General features: G+C 49.5%; 1 protein-coding gene across 1 annotated transcript in view; it reads right to left on the bottom strand.

The window, feature by feature from the left end:
- Positions 1–22,865, bottom strand: part of XYLT1 (xylosyltransferase 1) — a 303,984-nt gene that overhangs the window by 6,059 nt on the left and 275,060 nt on the right. Inside the window, exons 9-11 of the mRNA XM_072753776.1 lie at positions 17,672–17,934; positions 11,174–11,369; positions 5,141–5,474 (exon numbers count right to left, since the gene is read on the bottom strand). Of these exons, the coding sequence (XP_072609877.1) occupies positions 5,141–5,474; positions 11,174–11,369; positions 17,672–17,934 (793 nt within the window). The remainder of the gene's footprint in view (positions 1–5,140; positions 5,475–11,173; positions 11,370–17,671; positions 17,935–22,865) is intronic.

Raw genomic sequence — 22,865 nt, forward strand, 5'->3', positions numbered from 1 at the left:
AGCTATGCCTCTTTGCAGACGTGCTGTCTGTGGCTGCTTCCGTGCCACCATGGCACGGCAGAGTAATTGAGACGGAGACCATAGGAAGCCCACAGAGCGGGCAATATTTACTGTCTAGCCCTTTACACTAAGAGCTGGCTGCCCCCGGGGTTAGAGAGTGACAAGGATGTTTATTTTGGATGAGGTGGGCAAGGAAGGTCTCTCTGAGGTGACACCTGAGCTGAGTGCCAGTTAATGAGAACAAGGAAGCCACCTGCAGATCGTGGGAGACAGAATTCTGGGCAGAGGCAAGGCCTCATTAAATGCCTTTCTGCACATCACAGAGCTAATGAGCGTTGGAGCCAAGGTTGGACTCCAGGTCTGTTGACCTCAGCTGGCTCTCTTAACAGCCCTGCCTTGCTGAGCAGTGCCTGGTGTGTGAGTGCACGGACGGCAATCAGGGTGTCTGGGTCTGAATCGCCCAGGGCTCACATGCCTGGTGTATGGCATCGGATGTCAATGCCCGGTGCCCACTACTCTATGAGAGCTTCATGATGTCATGTGCTGACTTCTGCTAAGTGCTTAAAATGGCATCCGGTGTCACGATCCAAAGTAACTTCTACAACCCCACACCAAAAAGCCCAAATAATCCAATTAGAAGTGAGAAAAATTCAGATGGGCCAACAGACCCATGGAAAGGTGGTCAACATCACTCATCACCAGGGAATTGCAAACCAAAACCACAAGGGGGTATCCCCTCACATCTATCAGAATGGCTGAAATAAAAAAAGACAGGAAACAACAGGTGTGGGCGAGGCTGTGGAGAAAAAGGAGGCCTCTGTTGCTGCTGGTGGAAGTGCAAACTGGCGCGGCCACTCTGGAGAACAATCTGCAGGTTCCTCAGAAAGTTAAAAGTAGAGCTACTCTACGATCCAACAGTTGCACTACTGGGTATTTACCCAAAGAGTAGGAAAGCACTAATTTGTAAACATACCCGCACCCCCTATGTTGATTGTGACATTATTTCAATAGCCAAATTACATCCATCCATAGATGAATGGATGAAGAGGATGCGGTATATACAGTGGTATATACAGTGGAATAGCACTCAATCCAAAAAAGAATGAAATCTTGCCATGTGCAACAACATGGACGGAGCGCAAGGGTATGATGCTAAGTGAAGTCAAGTCAAAGAAAGATACCGTATGATTTCATTCCTGTGGAATTTAAGAAACAAAACCAAAGGAAAACAGAAACAAACAAAAAAACACCCCAGAGTCCTACGTACAGAGAACTGGTGGTTGCTGGAGGGGAGGTGGGTGGCAGGACGGGTGCAATTGGTGAGGGGGAGGAAGAGTGTGCGTACGTGCTGCGCGCTGGGGGAGCTACGGAATTGCTGAATCACGGTATTGTACACCTGAAACTATATCATACTGTACATTAATGATACTGGACTTCAAAAAACAAAAAACCTAGGCTGTGTACACAAACAGGCACCTGGCACATACTAAGTGCTTGGAGAAGTTTAGTATTATCGCGGTTGGTGTTACTAGTACACAATCCTCGTACACAAGCAAAGCCACAGGGCTGGTGTCATCACCCCCATTTTGCAGACGCCTATAGTTCGAGACAGATCCAGGGTCAAATCTAGGACCGGCTGACTCCAAAGCCCGTTCTTATCATCATGGGACTAACCGCAGGCTCATCCACCAACTGGAAGCTATAGAACTGGTGGTGTTTTTTTTGTTTTTTGTTTTTTTTTTGTTTTGTTTTGTTTTAATTTTCTTTGGAAGCCAGTCTTTCAAAGACTCACTTTCCCCATCTGTAAACTGGATACTCATCCTTGCAACAGTGAGACCCCCAGGGCTGGCAAGAGGCTCGGGAAGAGGTTCATATGCTCTAAAACAGGAAAAGAACACATCAAGGGGCGGGGGGGGGGGTGGCTGACTACTTCCTCGGGCTTACAGATGGGGAAGCAGAAAGTGCACACATTTGGGCTGGCGGAAAGCAGCTAGAAGTTGCTATTTTGGAGGAGTTCCCTCTTATTGCCTATTTCATCGCCAAACACAAGAATAGATTTTAAACACGTACTGGCCGATGATTTTGGCAAGTTGTGTTTTAGCAAATCAGCTCTTGCCTGGACTGAGACCGCTAGGGTTCCGGGAAACGTCCTTATGTGACAGCGTGGTGTTCAGAGAATGTCTCCGGTCCCCCAAAGGGGCAACCAGGAGAGCTCGGATCATCCTCACACCATTTCCTAATACGTGCGGTCCTGAGTGGGGCTCAAGGAGGAGGCAGACAGACCACACGCCCGCCCTTCTTAGGGCAACTAGCAGAACCAACAGCCTGCCTTGACCCATGCAGACAAAGTCCTTCCCTCTGACCCCGGATGCATCGGGCAGCGCTCCAAGGCACAGAAGGCAACGGCGGGAGACGGGGCACGAGCCTGCACGAACACGCACCCTGTCCTGCTGTGGTTTAGCTGAGTTCCGTAGGACCTAACGTGTTTATAGATCTGGCCCTCGCCCACCTCTCCCTGATGCGAACGGAGCCTGTGCCTTATGAAGCAGGTCCTGACTCAGCCATCGGGGCCTCTGAGCGCTAAGAGCTGGCAGTGGGGAGACTCCTGAGCTGACCGAAGGCCCGACATACAAAGTGGGGAGAGCAGCTACCGGAGTCTGAACACCGGGAACCACATATTGTGGCTGATGCAGAAAACCCTTATGAAAAATGAGGTTAATGTGGGAAATGCTATTACAGCACCCGCCCGTGATGCTTGCCTCTATAATTAAATTTTCCTCAATTCCACCTCATCAGATTTCTTGAGATTACCAGGGACACATCAATAGCAAATTACTCTTGATGAATCATTTTACAAATTGCATTGTTCCCACCTTCGTGTTCCTTGTCATTGGAACATCGTTACCAGATACAATTACTGACAACTGGGAGGGGTGGGGGGGTGGGGGTTGCTCCCAGTGGGGTAAGATGACCCCCTGGCTCATCCTGGGTGGGGTTTAGGAAGAGCCTTGCTGTCATCATAAACTCCAAGGAGAAAAAAAAAAAAAACTAGAAAAATCAGGAAAAATGCCCCCACTGTTGTCCTTCCCCCCGGCCCCCAGGGTAGAGGTGGATTCAGGACTGCTCCCCTGTTCCATCTGATGGAGGTTTCTGAAACATGCAAGGAGAGCGCTCTTTCTGTCCCTCCCCTCCGTGTCTGGCTTTGGGATCTTGAGGATGCTAAGGATGTGACCCTAATCAGAAGGGCACTTGAGAAGGGGATCCCTGGGTGGCTCAGTGGTTTAGCACCTGCCTTCGGCCCGGGGTGTGATCCTGGAGTCCTGGGATCGAGTCCCATGTTGGGCTCCCTGCATGGAGCCTGCTTCTCCCTCTGCCTGTGTCTCTGCCCCTCTCTCTCTGTCTCTCATGAGTAAATAAATGAAATCTTAAAAAAAGAAAAAAAAAAAAAAGAAGGGTACTTGAGGGCCCTAAGTGGATGGGCTCTGGCCCCACTCCTCTGGAGAGGCTGTCTTTGGTCTCTTTCACAGGGGAGAGGGGGGAGCAGGCTTCCATCTCGAGAAAACACAAGGTCTCCCTGTACCTCTCTGCTTGCTCAGCACAGAAGCTTAGCAGACATCAACAGAGTTGAGTTCACTTCAACACCCCCGTTAGGATTCCAGGCAACCCGTCCCCACGTCTTTGTCCCCATCTCCTTATGTCACTGGCTAAACGGCACCCAGCCCAGAACGCTTCTTCCCTAACAGAGGCTATAATGAATTTTGGCTTCTGGGTTTCTGATCTGTTAGATACAGACAAACAATTTCAAATACCAAGAGACCCAGAAACCCTGTTTCTAAGAATCTCTTTTATGGATGTATCTGTATGGGCACAGACAATTTTAGATTCAAGAATCCTCTTTGCGGTGTTATCTGCAACAGCACCACTGCCAACAATGAAAGAGGCAATGTGGTGGATTCTGGGTCCTCAGAACCCACGGGGATCTGATGCAGCAGGTAGCTTTATATATACTGACGTGAGAAGTCCAAAAAGCAAGTTTCGTTACACAAAGCATCACCCCCAAAACCAGCAATATAGGACTTATGTTGTGTGTTTGTGTTTATGCTTTAGAGGCCTCCAGAGACTTCTAGGAGGATGAACACCAAAGTACTGGCAGTGTGTGAGCACGCACAAAGCATTACTAGGAGATGATAAGCCTTTTTCCAAACCTGTTTTATCACTTTGTCATCCCCCCACCTCAGCACTAGATGGATGGGCATTATTCTCCAACCTTCCGCCATAGGATACTACTATCTAACCTTTGAACATTTCTCAACATGGTGGTGTGAAGAGGGATCCCTTTTTGCTTCTCATTTGCATTTTTCTCATTATTCATGAAGCCGAGTATCTCATTTTCATGAAGCCAAGTGTGTGGGCCATTTATGTGCTTTTTTTTTTTCTTTCTCCTTTGTAGCATGAGTTGCCAATCCCTTTTTTTTTTTTTTATAAAGGGCCAGATAGTAAATATTTTTGGATTTGTGGGCCATGCAAACTGTGTCATAATTACTCATTGCTGCCATTGTAGTCCCTAGGAAACCATAAAAAAATATGTCAGTGAATGGGTGTGACTGTGTCCCAACAAAACTTTATTTATAAAAACAGGGTGGTGGGCCAGATTTGGCCCATGGCTTATAGTTGGCTCTCTGATGTATGCGGATTTCTTTATATATTTTAGAGGTACTTTATTTTATGTGTAGCAAGTATTTTTTTCCCTATAGTGTCTTTTCTCCTAGTGTAGCAGGTTTTTGATGAACAGAATTTCCTATTTTAATTATTACTTTTAAGAAAGTAAGATTTGCTGACACTCAGGATCTGTCTGGGTTTATTTCCCATCTCGTCTTAAATATGATCAGGGCTTTCTGGAAGTCCAGTGGGAGAGTAGGTAATAATTAGATATCTAATACACAGACAGATGACATCACCTTACTGTACGGGTAGAAAATTCCCTCCTTGTGCAAGGAGAGAAAAATACAGAGCAGAGAGCATGGTTCTCCGAGGCCACCCACGTGGCCCCCATTGCCCGCCAGAACGGAGGGCCTGCCTGAGAGACCCCCCGCCCCGGGGTAGGAATATTTTCCCTCTCAGAGATGCTGGGAGTACTCACCTGGTTTGATGGGCTGCTTGTTTGAGAAGGTCAGTGGTGCAACGAGGAATTTGGTCTCTGCAACTGGCACCCAGTGGTGAAGGATTTTCACTGTCCAGACCCCAGGCCTCAGGGGCAAGTTCAAAGGGGGCTTGTAGTGGGTGAACTCGGCAGTGGATTCGATCAGGATGTCATAGGTGGCTGCAATGATGTTGACGGGATCCACCCAGATGACGGTCACAGTGACGTTGGGGCCCTTCCCCCACTTCTGCATGCCTACCGGCTCATCCATGGGCCCCAGGAGACCCCCAAAGTTGCGGAAGAGCCGCTCCTTGGCATCCCAGTCAGTGCCAACCTGAAACGAGAGAGTCCAGAAGTCACTGAGGCAGAAAACAGGGCCCAGGGTCCCAGAGAGGCCTAAGATACTGCTTGTTGGGCTTCATCTACCCATTTTACAGATGAGGAAACTGAGGCTCCCAGTGGGTCACCTGCTCAACACTGCACAACTAGTCATAAGCAGAAGACCTGGGATTTGGACCCAGTCTAGGGGATTATAGGGTTTGTGGTCTGTTCGCTAAACCCCTGGGCCTCCTGTGCTTGAGTCAGTGTTAGTGCTTTGGAAAGAAAGCACGCACCGTGCACCGACTAAATGAACGCCTGCTGGCGGGCCATCCCAAGGAGAGTGCACCCCAACACTCAGCAGGTGCAGCTGGCTTCCACTTTGGTGCTCCGTCTTCTGGATTGGGCACCTCTGTTTAGTGGTGACGTTCTGAACAAGGAGGGTCCCTCAGCCCCTCCGATCACCGCCAGGAGAGCACGTGGCTTTCTGAGGAAGACACAGCCATGGCCTCCCCACAGCACTCTGAGCTGGGCCTGGGTGGGGGTGGGGGGTGATCGTATGATCCATCCATCCTTCGGTCCATCCCTCCTGCCAGCGGGCTGGTGTCCACGTGGCTCCGACTTGCCGGGGGTCCACTCTTGCTTCCCTCCCTCCGCTTTTGCCGCCTGCAATGTACTCCTCAGCCAGCAGCCAGGAAGACCTGGCCAGCTGTCCCCTCGCTGCTCAGCGGCCCCGCAGCTTGTGCCACCGCGCTTCCTGGGTGCCTAGCACTGTGCCTGGCATGCAGCAGGCGCCCAGTATCTATGGAACCAGCGAGCCAACAACTTGACACTTACGTCCCTGATCCAGAGCTCTGCTGCTACTTCAAATCAATTTAAATGAGGGGTCTTCTGCTCCCCCAGCAGGTTTAATTTGGTGTTTTTGAAGACACAGCCTGCGGGCACGCTGGGAGCAGATAACGAGCACACCCCAAGGCTTGTCCGCTCCTGTGCTCTTTCCGTGACCCGTGTCTCCGATGCGTGCATGCAGGTCGGGGTGAGACATGCCATCCGTGCAGGGCCAGCAGGGGCTTGATGGCTTTCTTGTGGATGCCACAAGCTCCTGCTTCTATTCTTTCTCCAAGACGTGCCTTCTTTCTCCAGCCCTACCAACCTGTGCGACTCTCTCAGCTCCATGAAGGGGAGAGACCCTGTCGTTGTCCTCATTCCACAGAGGAGAGAGACGAGGCCCAGAGTGCCTAGGTCACTTGCGGTGGCCGGTGGGGGGCAGAGCCAGCATGGGGCCCCAGCAAATCTGTCCCCAGGGGCTGTGTTCTCACCCACTCTCCAGTTCACTCACTCACACGTCCATCCCACGCCTAGGTGCCCGGCCCACAGTCGACCAGAGGTGCACAGCCCCACAGCCCCACAGCCAGGAGTCTACAGGCTGGGACCGAGGAGCCGTCCCAAGGGGAGCAGAGGTAGTGACTGCTGTGACACTTCTGCGGGGGTGGCTGGCCCTCCCAGGCGGGCGATGTCTCGGCATTCCCTGCCACCCCGAGGCTCGGCTCCTCCTGGGGACCCCTGAGCCAGCACAGTGGCTGCATCACGGCAGGAAGGAAGCCGGTACGAGTCAGTGAAGAAATGAAGGAGGGAATGCGTGGATTCCAGCTGGCCTCCAAGGCTTGGAGATTTCTCTAAAGAAACCTGATCCTTGGGGCGCCTGGGTGGCTCAGTGGGTTAAGTGTCTGCCTGAGTGTCGGCTCAGGTCATGGTCCTGGGGGGTCCTGGGATGGAGCACTGCATCAGGCTCTCTGCTCAGTCTGCTTCTCCCTCTGCCCCTCCCCTGCTTCTGTCAAATAAGTGAATAAAACCTTAAAAAAAAAAAAAAACAAAAAACAATCCTGTCACTTCCCTATGTGCAATTCTCTTCCACACCTCAGGATTCTCAAGTCTGGTCTCTCACCCCATGCTGTGAGGGCTTCACCTCAACCGCTCGCCCTCCCCTCCACTCCCCCCTACTCCAGGCCACTTGGATTACTCTCTGCGCCTCCAGGAGGAGGGCTCTCTGTCTCATCTCTGACCTTCCACTCATTCCTGGCTTTCTGGCTGGCACAGCCTTCCTACCCCTTCCCCACCCCGCCCCTCACCCCTGCCAGCTTCTACTCCTCAGGTAGATCTCAGCGGAGGTCATCTCCACTTGGAAGCCTTCCCCAGCTGGAGGCAACACCAAGGTGCCTTTCTAAGGATTTGCCCATCTTGGTTTTTTTTTTTTCTCTCAGTATTACAACTTTTAATTTACTTATCTCTTTCCTTAGCTCACGACTGTCAACTCGATGAGGAGAGGGAGTGTATCTGGCTTGTTCACCAGTGTATCTCTAGATTCCAAGACAGTGCTGAGTACATGGTGGGTGCTGAGTCTCCTTTCCTTCTTTCCCTCCTTCCTCCCTCCCTATCTCCCTTCTCCTCTCCTTTCCTTCCACCCACCCACCCATCCTCTATGTTGTGAACCTAAGGACATCCCTATGCACCAGGCCCTCCACACGCTGGCTTTCCCACAGCTACCAACAAACGGATGAATGCTCACACAATATGTTGGGGTTCTACAGAGTAGGCTTAGTGCCCAGTTAGGGGAGTGTGGGGTCACTCCAGAACGGTATCCTTGCATTCCCCAGGGAAATGGGGATGAGCAATTCTCTGAAGTCTGAGCTCTAAAACCAAGACAACCCCGAGGGAAGATCTATAGGGCAGCTGTGAGCATAGAGGCTGGATCTCAATTTCCAATCCTAGGAGAGGGAGCAGAAGGCTAGCTGCCACCCTCACATGCGACCAAGCTGGGGCTGCCTGAGAGGGGGCCGCGCTGCTGTCACAACTTCTAGGGCTTCAAGATCTTCTCACAGACTCGCTGTGCAAGTCCATGGACACTTACAACACAATGATCACTACTCAAATTCAAGTCCATGGTCAAGTTCACCACATCGCTCAACTTCAAACCCACTAAAAATCTCTCACTGCATTGAAAATACCATCTGAGCTTTTTTCCAGGGCCTTCATGTCCCCGTCATGATCTGTCCCATCCCCTCTTGACACCTTCCTTCTACTGCCCTCCCTCTCACTCACTGTGTGCTGGCCACACTGGCCTTGCTGCTCCCTCCTGGAGCCTCTGGGCCTTTGCACATGCTCTTCTCTCTGCTTGCACTGCTCCATGTCTCCCCATCACTGGCTCTTTCCAGGCTTCAGCTCTAAGGTTACCTCCTTAGAAAAGCTTCCCAAATGAATCATCCCATTGAAAGTAGTCCCCATCGGCCTCTTCAGTCCTCAGCAATGACATGAATTAAGTTTTATGTTCTTCATAATACTCGCCATTAGCTGAGATGTTTTTGTTCCTTTATTTGCTCACTTGTAGGCTGACTGCCTCACCTGACTACAGTTCTGTGCCAAAAGGAGCCTGGACTCTCCGGCCACTCCTGCACCTAGTACACCATAGCCACTTGGACTGTCTGCTGAAGGAATGAGCCTCTTTTCCGCAAGCCACCAGCATGGGACTCCCGTGGGGTGGAGAAATCCATCTGACGGCTCAGCAACACTGGCAACCTGCTGTGAGCCAGGTCCCGAGTGGAGCCCTGGAGCTCCGCCACCAGGAGAGGGATCATCTGCAGTTTTCCCTTCCTTCTTGTCCCATTTGACACTTTTTGCTTTAAAAATTACTAGGACTCCAGAAAAAAAAACCCACAAACTGCAAAATTCACGGCTCCCTGCATCACACGCTGTTACTCTGCGAGATCTGGGTTGTTCTTACATCAAAGTTACCAGCCCTGCGGTAGGAACTCTCACAAATCACTAGCCACAGAGTGGCCAACCTCATTTGTCACTGCCTGAAGTGCCCAGTTATCCAACAGCAGGCTGATAAACAGGGAGAGCCCAGCCACCAGGCATCCATCTCGTTAATGGGACGTTAATGTCTTCAATTGGCCGCCTGGGCCCCCAGCGCAGAATCCAACTGGGGCAATGTCTAATTGCCCCCTGATGCTAGTAATTTATGGAGTCGGCTCCCATGGCAGCTTGAATCCAGCCAATCCATTCGGATCCTTAATTGAAAATGGTGGCTTAACAAGAAACCCTGCTCTGTAGGGCATAGCGAGGCCAGGTGGGGCCATGGGCAGGTGGAAAGGGATCTGCATGGACAGTATAAGCAGGTGGGATACTCGCGCCACCCCCACCCCCGCCCTTCAAAATACTCTGTATTCTAAAACCAGGCTCTTCATCCCTAACCCAGCAGCCACACTCAGGGATGATACTAAACTCCAGGGATGCATTTTTAGCTACTTGCTGCGATGGGGAAGGCAAAAATCAGGTGCTGGAGTTTGGGGTGGGCCAACTCTCACCCAGCTGGATTGTGTTTCCCGTCCTGCAGCATCCCCACCCAAGTGTGTGCGCTCCATTCAGAAATCAGATTTGGTACCTCCAGATGCCATGTGTGTGGAACACAGTGGTGAACAAGAGGGACATGGTCCCAGATTTTTTGTGGACAACTGACAAGTGATCAGAGAAATCAGCAAGATGGTTTTGAATAGTAAACGCTAAGAAAATGATAAAATAGGTACATGTCAAGTGAAGAATGGACTCTTGTGGTGTAAGTGGGTGGGCAGGGAGGGCTTCTTGGAGGGTACACCATTTGGATTTAGATTAGAATGACCAAAAAAACAAAACTAAACAAAACGGCAGCTAGCTATGTGAAACTGTGAGGAAAAGTATTCCGGGCAGCAGGAACAGCACCCACCAAGCCAGCAGCAAGGATAAGCTTGACATGTGTGACAAAAACTCCAGAAGTGTGAGAGGGGAGCAGAGTGATAATGGCAGAGGCTAGACCAGATCTGCAGGTAGGGCTGATGCTACAAGGGTAGTGCTGGGCAAGAAAAGAACTAAAACTGCATCCCATGGATCCATCCACTGCTCCACCTACCCACCCATCCATCCACTCATTCACCTACCCTCCCATCTATCCATCCTCTATCCATCCATCCAGTCTTCTGTACATCTATCCACCCTCCCACCCATCCACCCACTTGCACACCCCTCCATCTATACATCCTCTATCCATCCGTCCAGCCTTCTGTCCATTTATCCACCCTCCCAACCATCCATCCATCCATCCACCCTCCCAGCTATCCACCCATTCATCCACTCATCCATTCAATGATTGATCTGAATTAACCCCTATGCTAGGAACTGGGGAACCAGAAACACTGAAGAATGAAATTTGTGGCCAGAGAGACCTGGGCTCAATTTGAGCTCTTTCACTTCTGAACTATGATTGAGAAAATCCTTGGCCCTCCATAGGCCTCACCTCTCCAATCTGTAAAAGGAGACTAATGCCATTGCTTCATTAGGAAACTGGTCTGTTACGGTCTTACTAATAGAGACTCAGGAGAGTCACTGGCTAGGATAAAAAATTAAGAGGAACACAGATGCTACTGTAAAAAACAGACCAGGGCTCCAGGTCATCAGTTTGGCCCACTGCTAGGGCCAACCTCCATCTCTCCCCTCCCACCCTGTTTGAGATGCGGCTCCAGTGCTTGGGGCCAGAGGATCCTCTCTGAGCCCAGAGTGTGCTATCTTCTGGGCTCTCCAAGTCCTCTTCCCCTCCATTTCCATCCCCAAGTGTCAGACTGGCAAACAGAACCCAGCAGGGCAGCTGGAAAAGACCATGAAGTGTGCCAGTGTCTGGACTCTTACCTCAGAAAACTGGAGCCTCCCGAAGTCACTGGGTGGGCTTGCGATCTTGAAGACCTTCTTTGGCATCACCCACGTCTCCAGGGTCTCAAGTTTGCTCACAGCCAGATTCGTAGCGTGATGCTTGATCAGAAAGCCCTGGAAGCGGTCGGCAAGGAAGTAGAGGTGGACAGATGCTGGGTGGCCCATCGGGTAGTACCTGGAACATAGACACGGTCTCACGTGAGCTCAAGGGGTAGGGCCAGAGGTGTGTGATCTAGTGACAGAGTGTGCCATGAACCGTCCCTAAAATAGGCCCCATTTTATTCAGTGCTGACCACAGTCCTTTGCAGCATCCTGAAAGCTGCTTCCTGTGAATCTCAGATCCCAGTAACTATGAACGATTTCTTGGCTGATTATAAATGTAAAACATGCTGACTGTACAAAAACACAATAAAGAAAATAAAAATTATTACTTTTGATGCTTCTTTCCATAGAGGATGTCAGTTCACAGATATTTATTGATCCTCTCGTTCGAGGTATTAGGAAGGGACAATGGTGTGCAAATGAGGCCATAGTGATGTATTTCCTTCCAGCCTTATTTTCTCTGCATATATTTGCATAAATATTACATGTTTGGGATCGTAATATATATACTGGTTACATCCTACTTTTACTTCATGTTATTTCTCAAGATGATCAGATATCTTTGAAAAGTCTCTGAAAACATGATTTTTGTGTGTACACACACACACACACACACACACCACTCTGCAATGCCGTATTTCATGGAGCAAGTTCATCATTGGATATTTAACAATTATTTATTTATTTATTTTTGCCATTCTAAGCAATGCTGTATTACACATCTCTGAACAAAAGTATTTTGGGGAACATGTCTTGTCCTCCCTCATCTCCAACAGGCTCTCTGTGTCTGCTGTCCACCTTTATCAGAAAGGTTGTACTGATTTACGCCCCATTGTCCTTCTCATCAACAGCACTGGGTATTACCCTTAAAATTATTGCCCATCTGAGACACACACACGCACACACACACAAATAGGTAACTTGTGAAGATACAGCGTCTCGCTGGCTGAAAGGGGCAGGGAAGCTAAGCAGAGATCCCCTGAGGAGGCAGGGAGCCGAGAGTTGGAGGACTGGAGACAGCCCAGTTCTTTGTCCTTCATACACATGAAATAAAAGCTGCGGGCTTCTGCAGTGTGGAAGCCACACAGCACTTAGTGGGCATGTGTGGCCCCTTGGAAACAGCATCCCACTAATCCCTGTCCCCCTTGGCCTGCCTTCCCCTGGTTCCATTCAGGAGTGGGAGTCTTCATGGCCAATTACAATGGTGAGGGAAGCCACCCTCCCACGTTTACCCAGCTCCCGAAATTGCTGCCTTATCATCCGGATGCCCCCGGGCTCTGAGAACAAAAAGCCCAGGCTGTCTTGGGATTGCTCGCTGGGCACTCTTGGCTCACGCAAACCCACTTCGGATCTGGATGCTGGAAGCTGGCAACCCACGTGGCCCCGGACTGTGCTGCAGAACCTTCTACCATGACGGAAAGGCTTTTCCTCCGAACTGTCCGATCCAGTAGCGAGCAGCCACTTGGGACTCCTTGGGACTCCTGAGCACTTGAAATGAGGCTGGTGTGACTGAGCAACTGAAGTTATAATTTTAGTTGATTTAAGCCTAAGTGCCTGCTTGTGGCGGGTGCGACTGTGGACCGCGTTGGTAGAGGTGTGAAAGGGCCCTGTGGCGGCCTGCATTTCTGGCCCTGGTTCTTCACCTCTCCTGTCTCCAGGCTCTCTTCCATGTGACTCTACATGTCTCCATGCGCCACCGAGGTGATCTCGTTCTCCTTCTTGAACCTGCTTTGGTGGCAGAATGTGGTGGAAGGGGTGCCATGCTGGTCCTGAGCCAGGGCCTCTAGAAGTCGTGCACATTTCTACTTGCCTTTCTTCCTCCATGTGAGCATGCCTGAGCTAGCCTGCTGGAGGACGAGGTGCTCGGAGCAGAGCACCCCCAGTTGTCCCAGCAGAAGCCCTCCTAGATCTGGCGACGATTCTCTGCTGAGAACAACAGAGGCCCCCTCCTGACCTGCAGCTGGCTGCAGACGCAGGAGAGATGCCAGCTGAGGCTAGGAAAGCTGCCCTGTTGACCCACCAACTTGAGCGCCATGTCAACACTTATCATTGCAAAACAGTGATTTGGGGCTGGTTATACAGCATCGTTGCAACAGATGCTCCATGAATGTTGGTTCTGTAAGGTGGCTGGGGTCAATGAAGGTGGCGAACAGCAGGAGAGCTTGTCATGGGAATCACAATAATAAAATGGTTCCAGAAGGGAGTGGTCTGCTGTACTGGGGGCTGCTAAGGGGTCAAGTAAGTGAGCCAAGGTCAAGCATTCTAGAAATCCAGGAGTTGGTCTTTGGTGGCTTGCTTTCCTTCACCTTCTGTCAAGAAATTTTGTTGTCCCCACCTGAACCCAGCCTCTCTTCTCCTTAGGCATTGCCAGCGTCCTAGTCTAAGCCATCATCGTGCCTTACCTGGACCCTTCCAGGAGCCTCTTTACTTGTCCCCTCCTACTTTGTTCACTGTAACCTAGTCCTAAGTAGCCATATCCATTGCCCACTGCTTCAACACCACAAGCAGTTTGCTTAATGCCTGTGATAAAATTGAAATGCCCCAACTGGTCTACAAAGTCCTGCCTCTTTAGCCTCATTTTGTTTCCTTTTGTCCCAATCCCCTACCTTCTAGCCACACGGGTTTTACTTTGGATTCTGGAATAGGCTAAAAACTCATTTCTACCTTAGGGCCTTTGCACAGGATATTACTTTTGCTGGGGATGCTCTTCTCCTTTTACATTGCATGTCTGGCTCCGTATTATCATTTTGCATAAATGTTACCACCTCAGAGAGAGCTTCCTTGACCAGTGAATCTCAAGTCATCAACTCACTGCTACCATGTGATTTTACCTTCATCCTCAGCAGAGCCTTTACTCTTATTGATCTTTTGTTTCTCCTTACAAGTGTTTAGGTACTATATCTTTTCACAAGAATGGGAAAGCCTTGAACTCAGGGGCCTGGTCTGTCTGGGTCCCAGCAGAGTGCCTAACAGAGCCTGACACATGGCAGATGCTCAATCAATACATGATGATTGGGTGAAAATTCTAGAAGGATGTTCTCTTGGACCTTTTGCTTCTAAAGTGCATCTAGGGTACATGTAACCCAGGACTGAATGCAAAGTCCTCTGATACCTCCTCTTGACTATGGACTTAAGCAATTAAAATTAAGATGAGAGGTAGTTTTAATTAGATATAATACAATATAACCTAAAGGCCATCACATATGCACCCACTTGGGCCAAAGGTGTTTTTCTTACTTAAGTAAGGTAGGTACAGAAAAAATAAGATTCACACAAAAATCTAGATTTCTAGTTTCTCTTGAAAAATTAGGAGACTGGTTGGCAGCTTCAATTCTATGATTCCCTTAGGGCAAGAATGTACTGGGGCTTAGTACCAGGGCCCACAGGGGCTCCAGACTGGCATGGTCAGGTGAGCCCATAGCAGTCACACCTGCTACCTGCCTGGCCCGGTAGAGCATTTGAATTTGAGTGCCTGTATTAAAATACTGATAGCTTTTATCTCTGGATGGTGGCTCAAAAACCAACTTGATTTTTTTGTTGTTGTTCTCTCAGTCTGCCGTTTTGAAAATTTCTGCACTGAACATGTGTTACTTTATAACGAGGAAAAAAATCAATAAACATTATTTTTATGAAAGGTTATACTATAGACTGGAAAGACAATTTGCATGAAATGCCCAGAGGAAATGAGACTCCTGAAATAAAGTTTTCACTTGCTATTTCCCCAGACACCCCACGGGCAGGAATTCACTCTCTTTTGCCTTTTGGGATAAGGGTCCTTTGTCCCGATTTCTTTGTAGGCGCATATCCATAAATATATCCGCTTTGCCCACAGCAAGGCACAATGGTTCTATTATAATAAAAAATGAGGTAGAAGCCAAAGGATTCCAGGCCCCAGGCAACTTGATGGCTTGTTTAATCCCAAAACAAATACCAGGAGAAAATTTCAACAACCCTAAATAAATTGAGGATGTCTTTTGGAATTTCGTATGTTGTCATTTACCTCATAAATTCCATGAAGTCTGGGGCTAAAACTATTCTTGGAAAACATTCACCTCCCAGGCATCAGGAACTGCATTACCACAGGGATGCACGCAGTGGCTCCATGGACAAGGATTCTGTCCCAGACTAGCAGGAGGAGAAAGACTTGCAGATGACCTTGACCCCTGGTACCACAGCTACCAGCCAGGGGAGTGATGGAGGGAAGTCTGAGCTACTTTCAGCTTGGGGTGGACAGACTCTGAGGGGAGCCCCTGAATTGCTTTGCAGAGGATGTGGCACTGGAGCTGACCCTCAAAGACTATGGAAAGGGTGGGCTGCACAGGGAAGGGCACCGAGCAAAGGAAAACACAGTCAAGGAGCAGTCCATACCGCCCATTACGTTAGGGAGCATGAGCGTGCAGCTCCCACACCAGGCTCACTGTTGACTGCTTGTGGCAGCTTCATGGTAATAACAACGGAGACATCCACACTGACGTGCACACTTGCTGAGCACTTAGCATGTAAAATGCTGTTAAAACAGGGATGATAATAACAGTAATAGAGAACTCATAAGGCGGTGTTTGAAGATGGTCTCCATTAAAACTCACACCACTTTAGGCTATGAGGCTTATTATTACTGCACCCATCTTACAGATGAGGAAACTGAGGCACAGAGAGGATAATGGCTTGTCCAAGGTCAACAGAGAGTAAATCCAGTCCTGGGTTCCCAACCCACCCCAGTCTCCCTTCAAACCAGACTAGAACTTGCCGGGAGAGGAGAGAGAAGTCTGAGGCTAGGAGGAGGAGAGAATGAATGGAAGCCAACTTGATGCAGCCTTGCAGATGCCCAGCCAGCTATGCACCGGGTACACACTGTGCCATGTTTTCAGGATTTTAGGTAACAAAATGGTTTCTCTTCTTCTTCTTACACTCCCCAGGAGAGGGAAGAGTAGGGCAAGGAGGGACACTAGGGGAGGCCTCAGTGTAGACAGATAGTGGTTTAAAAAAAAAAAAAGGTTTTCTCTTTGTAGTTCAAAGGGGGAGGTAGGATGAGGAGGAGAACAAGAAAGAGAAAGAGAGTGATTAGATGCACTTCTGGGAATCCATCCTCAGGAAATAATCAGAAAAGGGAACGGAGAAAAAAAAGGCTTTCTGCACAAAGATAGTCATCAGAACATTATTTACAATGGTCCATTACTGACAATGCAACAGGAAAGGACTGGATTAGGCAAACTCTGGAATTTCTACTCAATGGAATCCTTGCGGGCATTAACGAGGATCATTATCATTAGGGAAGCCGCAGAGCAGCATGGGGAAGAGGGGGCTAATATCATAACGTCAAATGAAAAAGAAACAGGACTTCAAAATCTTATTGCAATTATGTAAATATCTGCAATGCACATTGCTGGTAGGGAAGAAAAGGCACACAAAATGACAGGGCGGTTGGCTTAGGGAAGGCAGGAGGAGGGGATGATGGTGAATCATTCTCCTACTTCCTTCCCCCTCTTCTTTTCACATATTCTAGAACACCCTCTCCTGAGGGTGTACCTGCTAGTGGTAGGTGAGATGATTCTAAGGGATACCCGAATGTCTTAAATCATAGGTCTACATTTTAACATTTTTGGTTATATTTTTAAGTATGCCAACAACAGTAGGGTTGTGTTTTAAGAAGGACTCTATTTTTCAGAGATAACATATTAAAATACTTATGGCTCAGATGCTATAAGTATGGGCCATGCTTCATTCAAATTGATCTGGGAGGAGGGGTCAGCAGGCAAAAGCAAAGAGGAAAACGCCTTGGCCCTGAGCAAGAAATCTCTAGAGGTGGGTAATGGGGGCATGGGGCCACACTCTTCTATTTCGTATATACTTGACATTTTCTGTAAGAAAAATTAAACAAACAAAAGTTCTGTATTTTCACATCTAAGGCAAAGGCAAACACCACTACTTAACGTGGGGACATAAAGCTTCCTTATAAGAGACACAGAACTTAGCATCAAGAACAAGAGCACTGGCCAGGAAATAATCAGGTAAACAGTAGACATGGTGTTCTGAAAAAGTAGTAAGTAGTGTGATTGTGTCTTAGAGCAGATGAGATCTGGCCACTGGGATGGGTTTGGATGACTTTTTTTTTTTTTTAAAGATTTTATTTATTTATTCATGAGAGACACACACAGAGAGAGAGAGAGAGAGAGAGGCAGAGACATAGGCAGAGGGAGAAGCAGGCTCCATGCAGGGAGTCCAATGCGGGACTGGATCCCAGGACCCCAGGGGATCAGGCTCAGTCCCAGTTCGGATGCCTTTGAGGTCAGCAGAGACAGGGAAAAGCGTGTGGATCCTGAAGAGGGCCCCCCCACCCCTTCCCACTGTCCCCCACTTCCCACTCCGCAGGCTCACCTGCAGCTGTTCCCTGTCTCCACGTGCAGCGAGGACTCGGCCCTGCGGAGACCCAGGCGGGCAAAAGAGTGATACAAGGTGAGCGCCACGTCGCTCAGGCTGTGGATGCCATCTGGCTCATCGTACACGTTCTCCCAGTAGGAGCGGAGGCCTGGGGTGCCCGCAGGGTAATTCCCGTACAGGTAGTAGTCCAGCTGCCCGATGATTTCCTGATTCACCACGGCTTCAAATTTTCGGGCAAAGAAGGTGGGCCTGGCTGTCTGCTGTGCTCGGGAGGATAAGAAGAGGAATGTCAACAAGCGGGGTGGGAGGAGGGGTCTGGGGAGCAGGGCTCTGCAGCCAGCCTGTCTGGATCCCAATCCCAGCTGGGACACTTCCTAAGCTCTCTGCCCTCAGTTTCCTTGTCTGTAAGCTGGAGGTAGTAAGAAGTGTGTCAGGACTGAACGGGTTAATATTTGTAGAGCATTTACAGCAATGGTGGGCACATAGTACGCATCATTTAAATGTCTGGTAAATAAATTACCTCCCAGATGTTTGTGGCCGAGATGGATGGCAGAAATCATTTAGCTGGAGGTCCAGGGCAAATACAGCTTACAGATATATTCCAGTTGTCCAGCAGAGTGCTTTAAAATTGAATTAGCTGGCAACGTTTAAAAAGTACAAGAGTTCACAGCAACAACTTTTGGCTTCCCTTTAAACAGAAATAGACTTGGAACCCCAGGCCCGTGTTTCCACAAGGAAATGACTGGCCAGAGTTGAAGGGCAGCTGTCCCTTTAGAGGGGCATGGATCCCCCTGGTCACCTCAGTGCCCCCCCACTTGCACCCACCCCTGTTGCCTCCTGGGCACTGCCGCTGATTGGCAGATGGACAAGGAACCCAGATGTACTGTGAGAATCTCTGCCAGTGGGGTTCAGGAATCTTCATTCTTAGTGGGATTTGAGGGGATGCCTTCACTAAGGTTTGTAGAGGATATAACACCTGAACCAGGGCTGCACACCACCGCCAACTGAATAGCTTTAAAAGTTGAAAGATTCTGGAAAAAAAAAAATCAGATTCTGGGGGCGACTGGGAGGCTCAGTCGGTTAAGCGTCTGACTCTTGACTTTGGCTCAGGTCGTGATCTCAGGGTGGTGAGATCGAGCCCTGTGTTGGGCTCTGCACTGAGTGTAGAGCCTGCTTTAAGAGGGTCTCTCTCTGGGATACCTGGGTGGCTCAGTAGTTTAACGCTGCCTTTGGCCCAGGGCTTGATCCTGGAGACCTGGGATCGAGTCCCGCATCAGGCTCCCTGCATGGAACCTGCTTCTCCCTCTGCCTGTGTCTCTGCCTCTCTCTCTCTCTCTCCTCTCATGAATAAATAAATAATAAAAATCTTTAAAAAAAAGAAAAGAGGGTCTCTCTCCTCCTCCCTCTGCCCCTCCCCCACTCCTCTCTGAGTGGCGGGGGAAAGATTCAGATTCTGGAGTCCTCCCCCAGAACTATGGAGTCAACATCTCTGAGATGTGAGTTTTAGGAATCTGCGTCCAAAAAGTTTCCCAGGTGATCATGATGCAGTTGAAGACCACTTACACAAACCAAGTTTTCAAGGAAATGGAGACCCAGAGAGGGAAAGGGACTTATCTAAGGTCACACAGCAAGGAAATGGCAGCGTCAGGATGAAGAAATAATATTCTGGGTGCCCTGTTACGTACCAAGTCTTATACTCATGCCTGGGTGGGGACCCGCAAAGGGCTGCATAATAGTAATTTCCAGCTCTGCAACTACTCGGCTAGGCTGTGGTGATGTGAAAACAGCCACGTAGTAGATGCAGCCGTGGTAAAAGAATGGGTGTGGCTGTTTTCCAAAAGCCTTTATTTACAAAAGCGGGCGGGGGGCTGGATTTGGCCCAGGGGCAGTAGTTTGTGGACCCCTGGTCCAGGGCTACAGAAACAACTAGAAGCACAGCCCCTCCCGTCTAGTGTGATTACTGACCTTAAGCTGGGTCTGGCACTGTTTCCACTGCAGTGGATTAACAGCAGCGCTAATGACAGTAAAAACCACTGAGCACGTATTCTCAGCTTAGCACTGCGTTCATGTCACCACCTCGAATTCTTCCATCAACTCTGCAAAGCAGGCATTATGACTCCCGTTTTACATATAAGGGAACCGAGCTCAGGAAGGGGAAGTGATGTATATTCACTCACACATCTTCAGGATTCGAACCCAGCTCGGATGACTCTCAAGCCCAGTCTCTTTCTACTGCATCATTTTAGGACTGAGCTGCTGAGTAAACTGGAAGCCCCTGAAAACAAACATCCTTGGTATCATTCTGAATACCCTCTAGCTTCCCTGCTTCATGAACCCTGTGGTGGTTTATGGATAACATTTAATAATATTCTGGCCCTCTCTGTGGTCAAAGGTCAGTTTGGTTCCCTTATGGCACCGCTGAAGAGTCAGACTACTTGGGTTCAAATTCTGACTCTGCTACTTTCTAGCTACATAGGTCTTTGGGCAAATCACCCAAGGCCTCAGCTTCCTCATCCTTAAAATGGGTATAATAATATAGGTACTTATCAGAGAGCCTGGCACATAGTGTCATCTGCTATTGTTAGGTGACTATTGTCACTACTCCCTGAAGCCTGCAACAAGGGGCTTCTAGAACTAGACTCAGGGGCCAGCCAGTCTCCTTTCTCTGCTTGTGATTCTTTATTTGCAGCTGGATCTTCCAAAAGGGCATGTTTCTATATTTACCACTCTTCTTCGAACAAGAACTCTGAGTTCCCGACAGACAGCAGTTTCTTGAGTCTAGATGTTGGGGGATGTTCTTGATCTTTGTTTACTGTGAAAGGAATAGCTGTGAGCACGTGCGAAGTCTCTATGTTAGCCTGTTTCTACCAGAGACCACGATGCCCCTGGGAGACTTGGGGCTGCAATGCAAAGGCTGCCACCCAAAGGAGCAGCCCGCGAGGGGCAGTGCTACTGCCAGAGAACCGCCACGGCTACTTGCTCTAAATGATGAAGGTCCTTTGCATCGAGGGCAACAGTTGGTCCTCTGCAAAAGTGGGAATCTTTCCCGTTTTTCCTTTTGAATAGGTCATATATTCCCCCTGAAGCCCTCTTTCTGCTCAGCAGATCCTTTCTGCATGGACAAAGGAGTTAAATGTCACCCAAGTTCATACCCAAATTAACATGGCTTTGAGGAGGTCCCTGGGTAGCTCTTAATCTGCCACCAAACACAGGCCTGAAAAAATACTTATTGCAGCAACCGCCTACAGGGGTGAAAGACGTTAGGCGGGCACCTTGAGGGAACCTGAATAACGAGATGAAATCCACTGTGTGCTCTGCACCTGTGTAGGCACAAAACCAGGGTGGCAGTGGGGCCTGGCAGAAAAAGCCCAGGTCTGCAACTGGAAGCACCTGGGGACCCCCAGGCCCTACCACCCCACTGTGTGTCCATGGACAAGAAGGTTAGCTGCTCTGTGCCTCAGTTTCCCCACCTGCACAATGGAGATGATGCCTGCCCCAGGGAAGCCGACACCCACAGAGGGCCCTGCAGAGAGCCTGGGATGGAACAGATCCCTACCCTTGTGCTTCTTTTTTTATTTTTTTATTTTTTTTTTATTATTTATTTATGATAGTCATACAGAGAGAGAGAGAGAGGCAGAGACACAGGCAGAGGGAGAAGCAGGCTCCATGCACCGGGAGCCTGACGTGGGATTCGATCCCGGGTCTCCAGGATCGCGCCCTGGGCCAAAGGCAGGGGCCAAACCGCTGCGCCACCCAGGGATCCCTACCCTTGTGCTTCTTAAGCATAAATAGGCTCCCTGTCACCTGGGGAATCTTATTTCTTTTTTTTTTTATTTTTTTTATTTTTTTTGGGGAATCTTATTTCTATGCAGATTCTGACCCAGCACGTCTGGAACAGCTGAGAGTCTGTACTTCTAATAAGCTCCCTGGTGATGCTCATGGTCTGTGGACCGCACACTAAGGAGCCAGGCTAAGAGACTGGGGGCTCCATTTGGGCGGCCCATGCCTTCCCCTGGACAGTTCTGTTATGTGCCAGGGTGAGTCCGAGGGGGGCACCTTAGCCTAGGTTATTGACCTGCACTGCTGCTCCCACCCACCCTCTGGGTTAGTGGCTGGGGAGGAAGCAAACCATCTCCACGTGGTGGCTCTAGTGACCTCAGAGTGACGTATTTAACCACCTTGTGGCACCGCCTGTGCTCTCGGCAGTAGGGTCCAGGGCACAGTGAGGGGGAGAGAGGAAGATTTTCAGGCCACTGGCTGAGAAGGAGCAGGAGGGGTGCTCACACCTCAACAGGTCTGGGAACCCAGGCATCCTTGGGGCTCATGGAAGCAGAGGGAGCACTGCTCGCCCCTTGCCTCTGTTCTCCCCAGAACCATCACCTGCTAGGCGGTGCAGGGATGCTTCTCCCACTCCTCTCTCGGGGGGGGGGGAGGGGAGATCCAGATTTCCTCCCTTCCTTCCTCCTTTAGGTTCACCGAGCATGGTCTTCCAGACCTGGCAGCTCCTCAGAATTTTCCAGAGTGTGGCATGCTAAAATTAAAGTCCTGGACCTCGCCAGAGAGGGAAAGTTTGCCTCCCAAGGACATCTGACGATGTCTGAAGACATTTCTGGCTGTCATGATGGGAGTGTGACACCAGAGCGAGAGGCCGGAACCCAGGGGTGCTGCTGAACTGCCAACAATGGGCAGGACAGCGCCTACCCCCCTCAACCCACAGCAGGGAATGACCCAGCCACAATGTTAAGAGGGCTGAGGTGGAGAAACTCTGTTTAGGTATGCTCAACTTTGCACCCAGAAATATATTTTTAACACACACTTCAGGGGATTTCTTGAAAGACAGTACAGGAACGCCTGAGTGGCTCAGTGGTTGAGCGTCTCCCTTCAGCTCAGGGTGTGATCCTGAGGTCCTGGGATTGAGTCCCACATTGGGCTGCCCACAGGGAGCCTGCTTCTCCCTCTGCCTGTGTCTCTGCCTCTCTCTGTGTCTCATATAAATAAATAAAATCTTCAAAAAAAAAATAAAGGCAATACAGAGAAATGGACATAGAAACATACACTGGCCTGTTTTTGACCTTTCTATGCCTCAGTTTCTCTATCTCTAAAACAGAATAACAGTAATACTATCCCTATGTGCTTATCTATAAGGTTGATGTGCAGGGATTGGGGGGGGGGGATGCAGCTCATGAGTTAA

The sequence above is a fragment of the Vulpes vulpes genome, chromosome 3, assembly GCF_048418805.1.
Source record: "Vulpes vulpes isolate BD-2025 chromosome 3, VulVul3, whole genome shotgun sequence".
Taxonomy (NCBI): Eukaryota; Metazoa; Chordata; class Mammalia; order Carnivora; family Canidae; genus Vulpes; species Vulpes vulpes.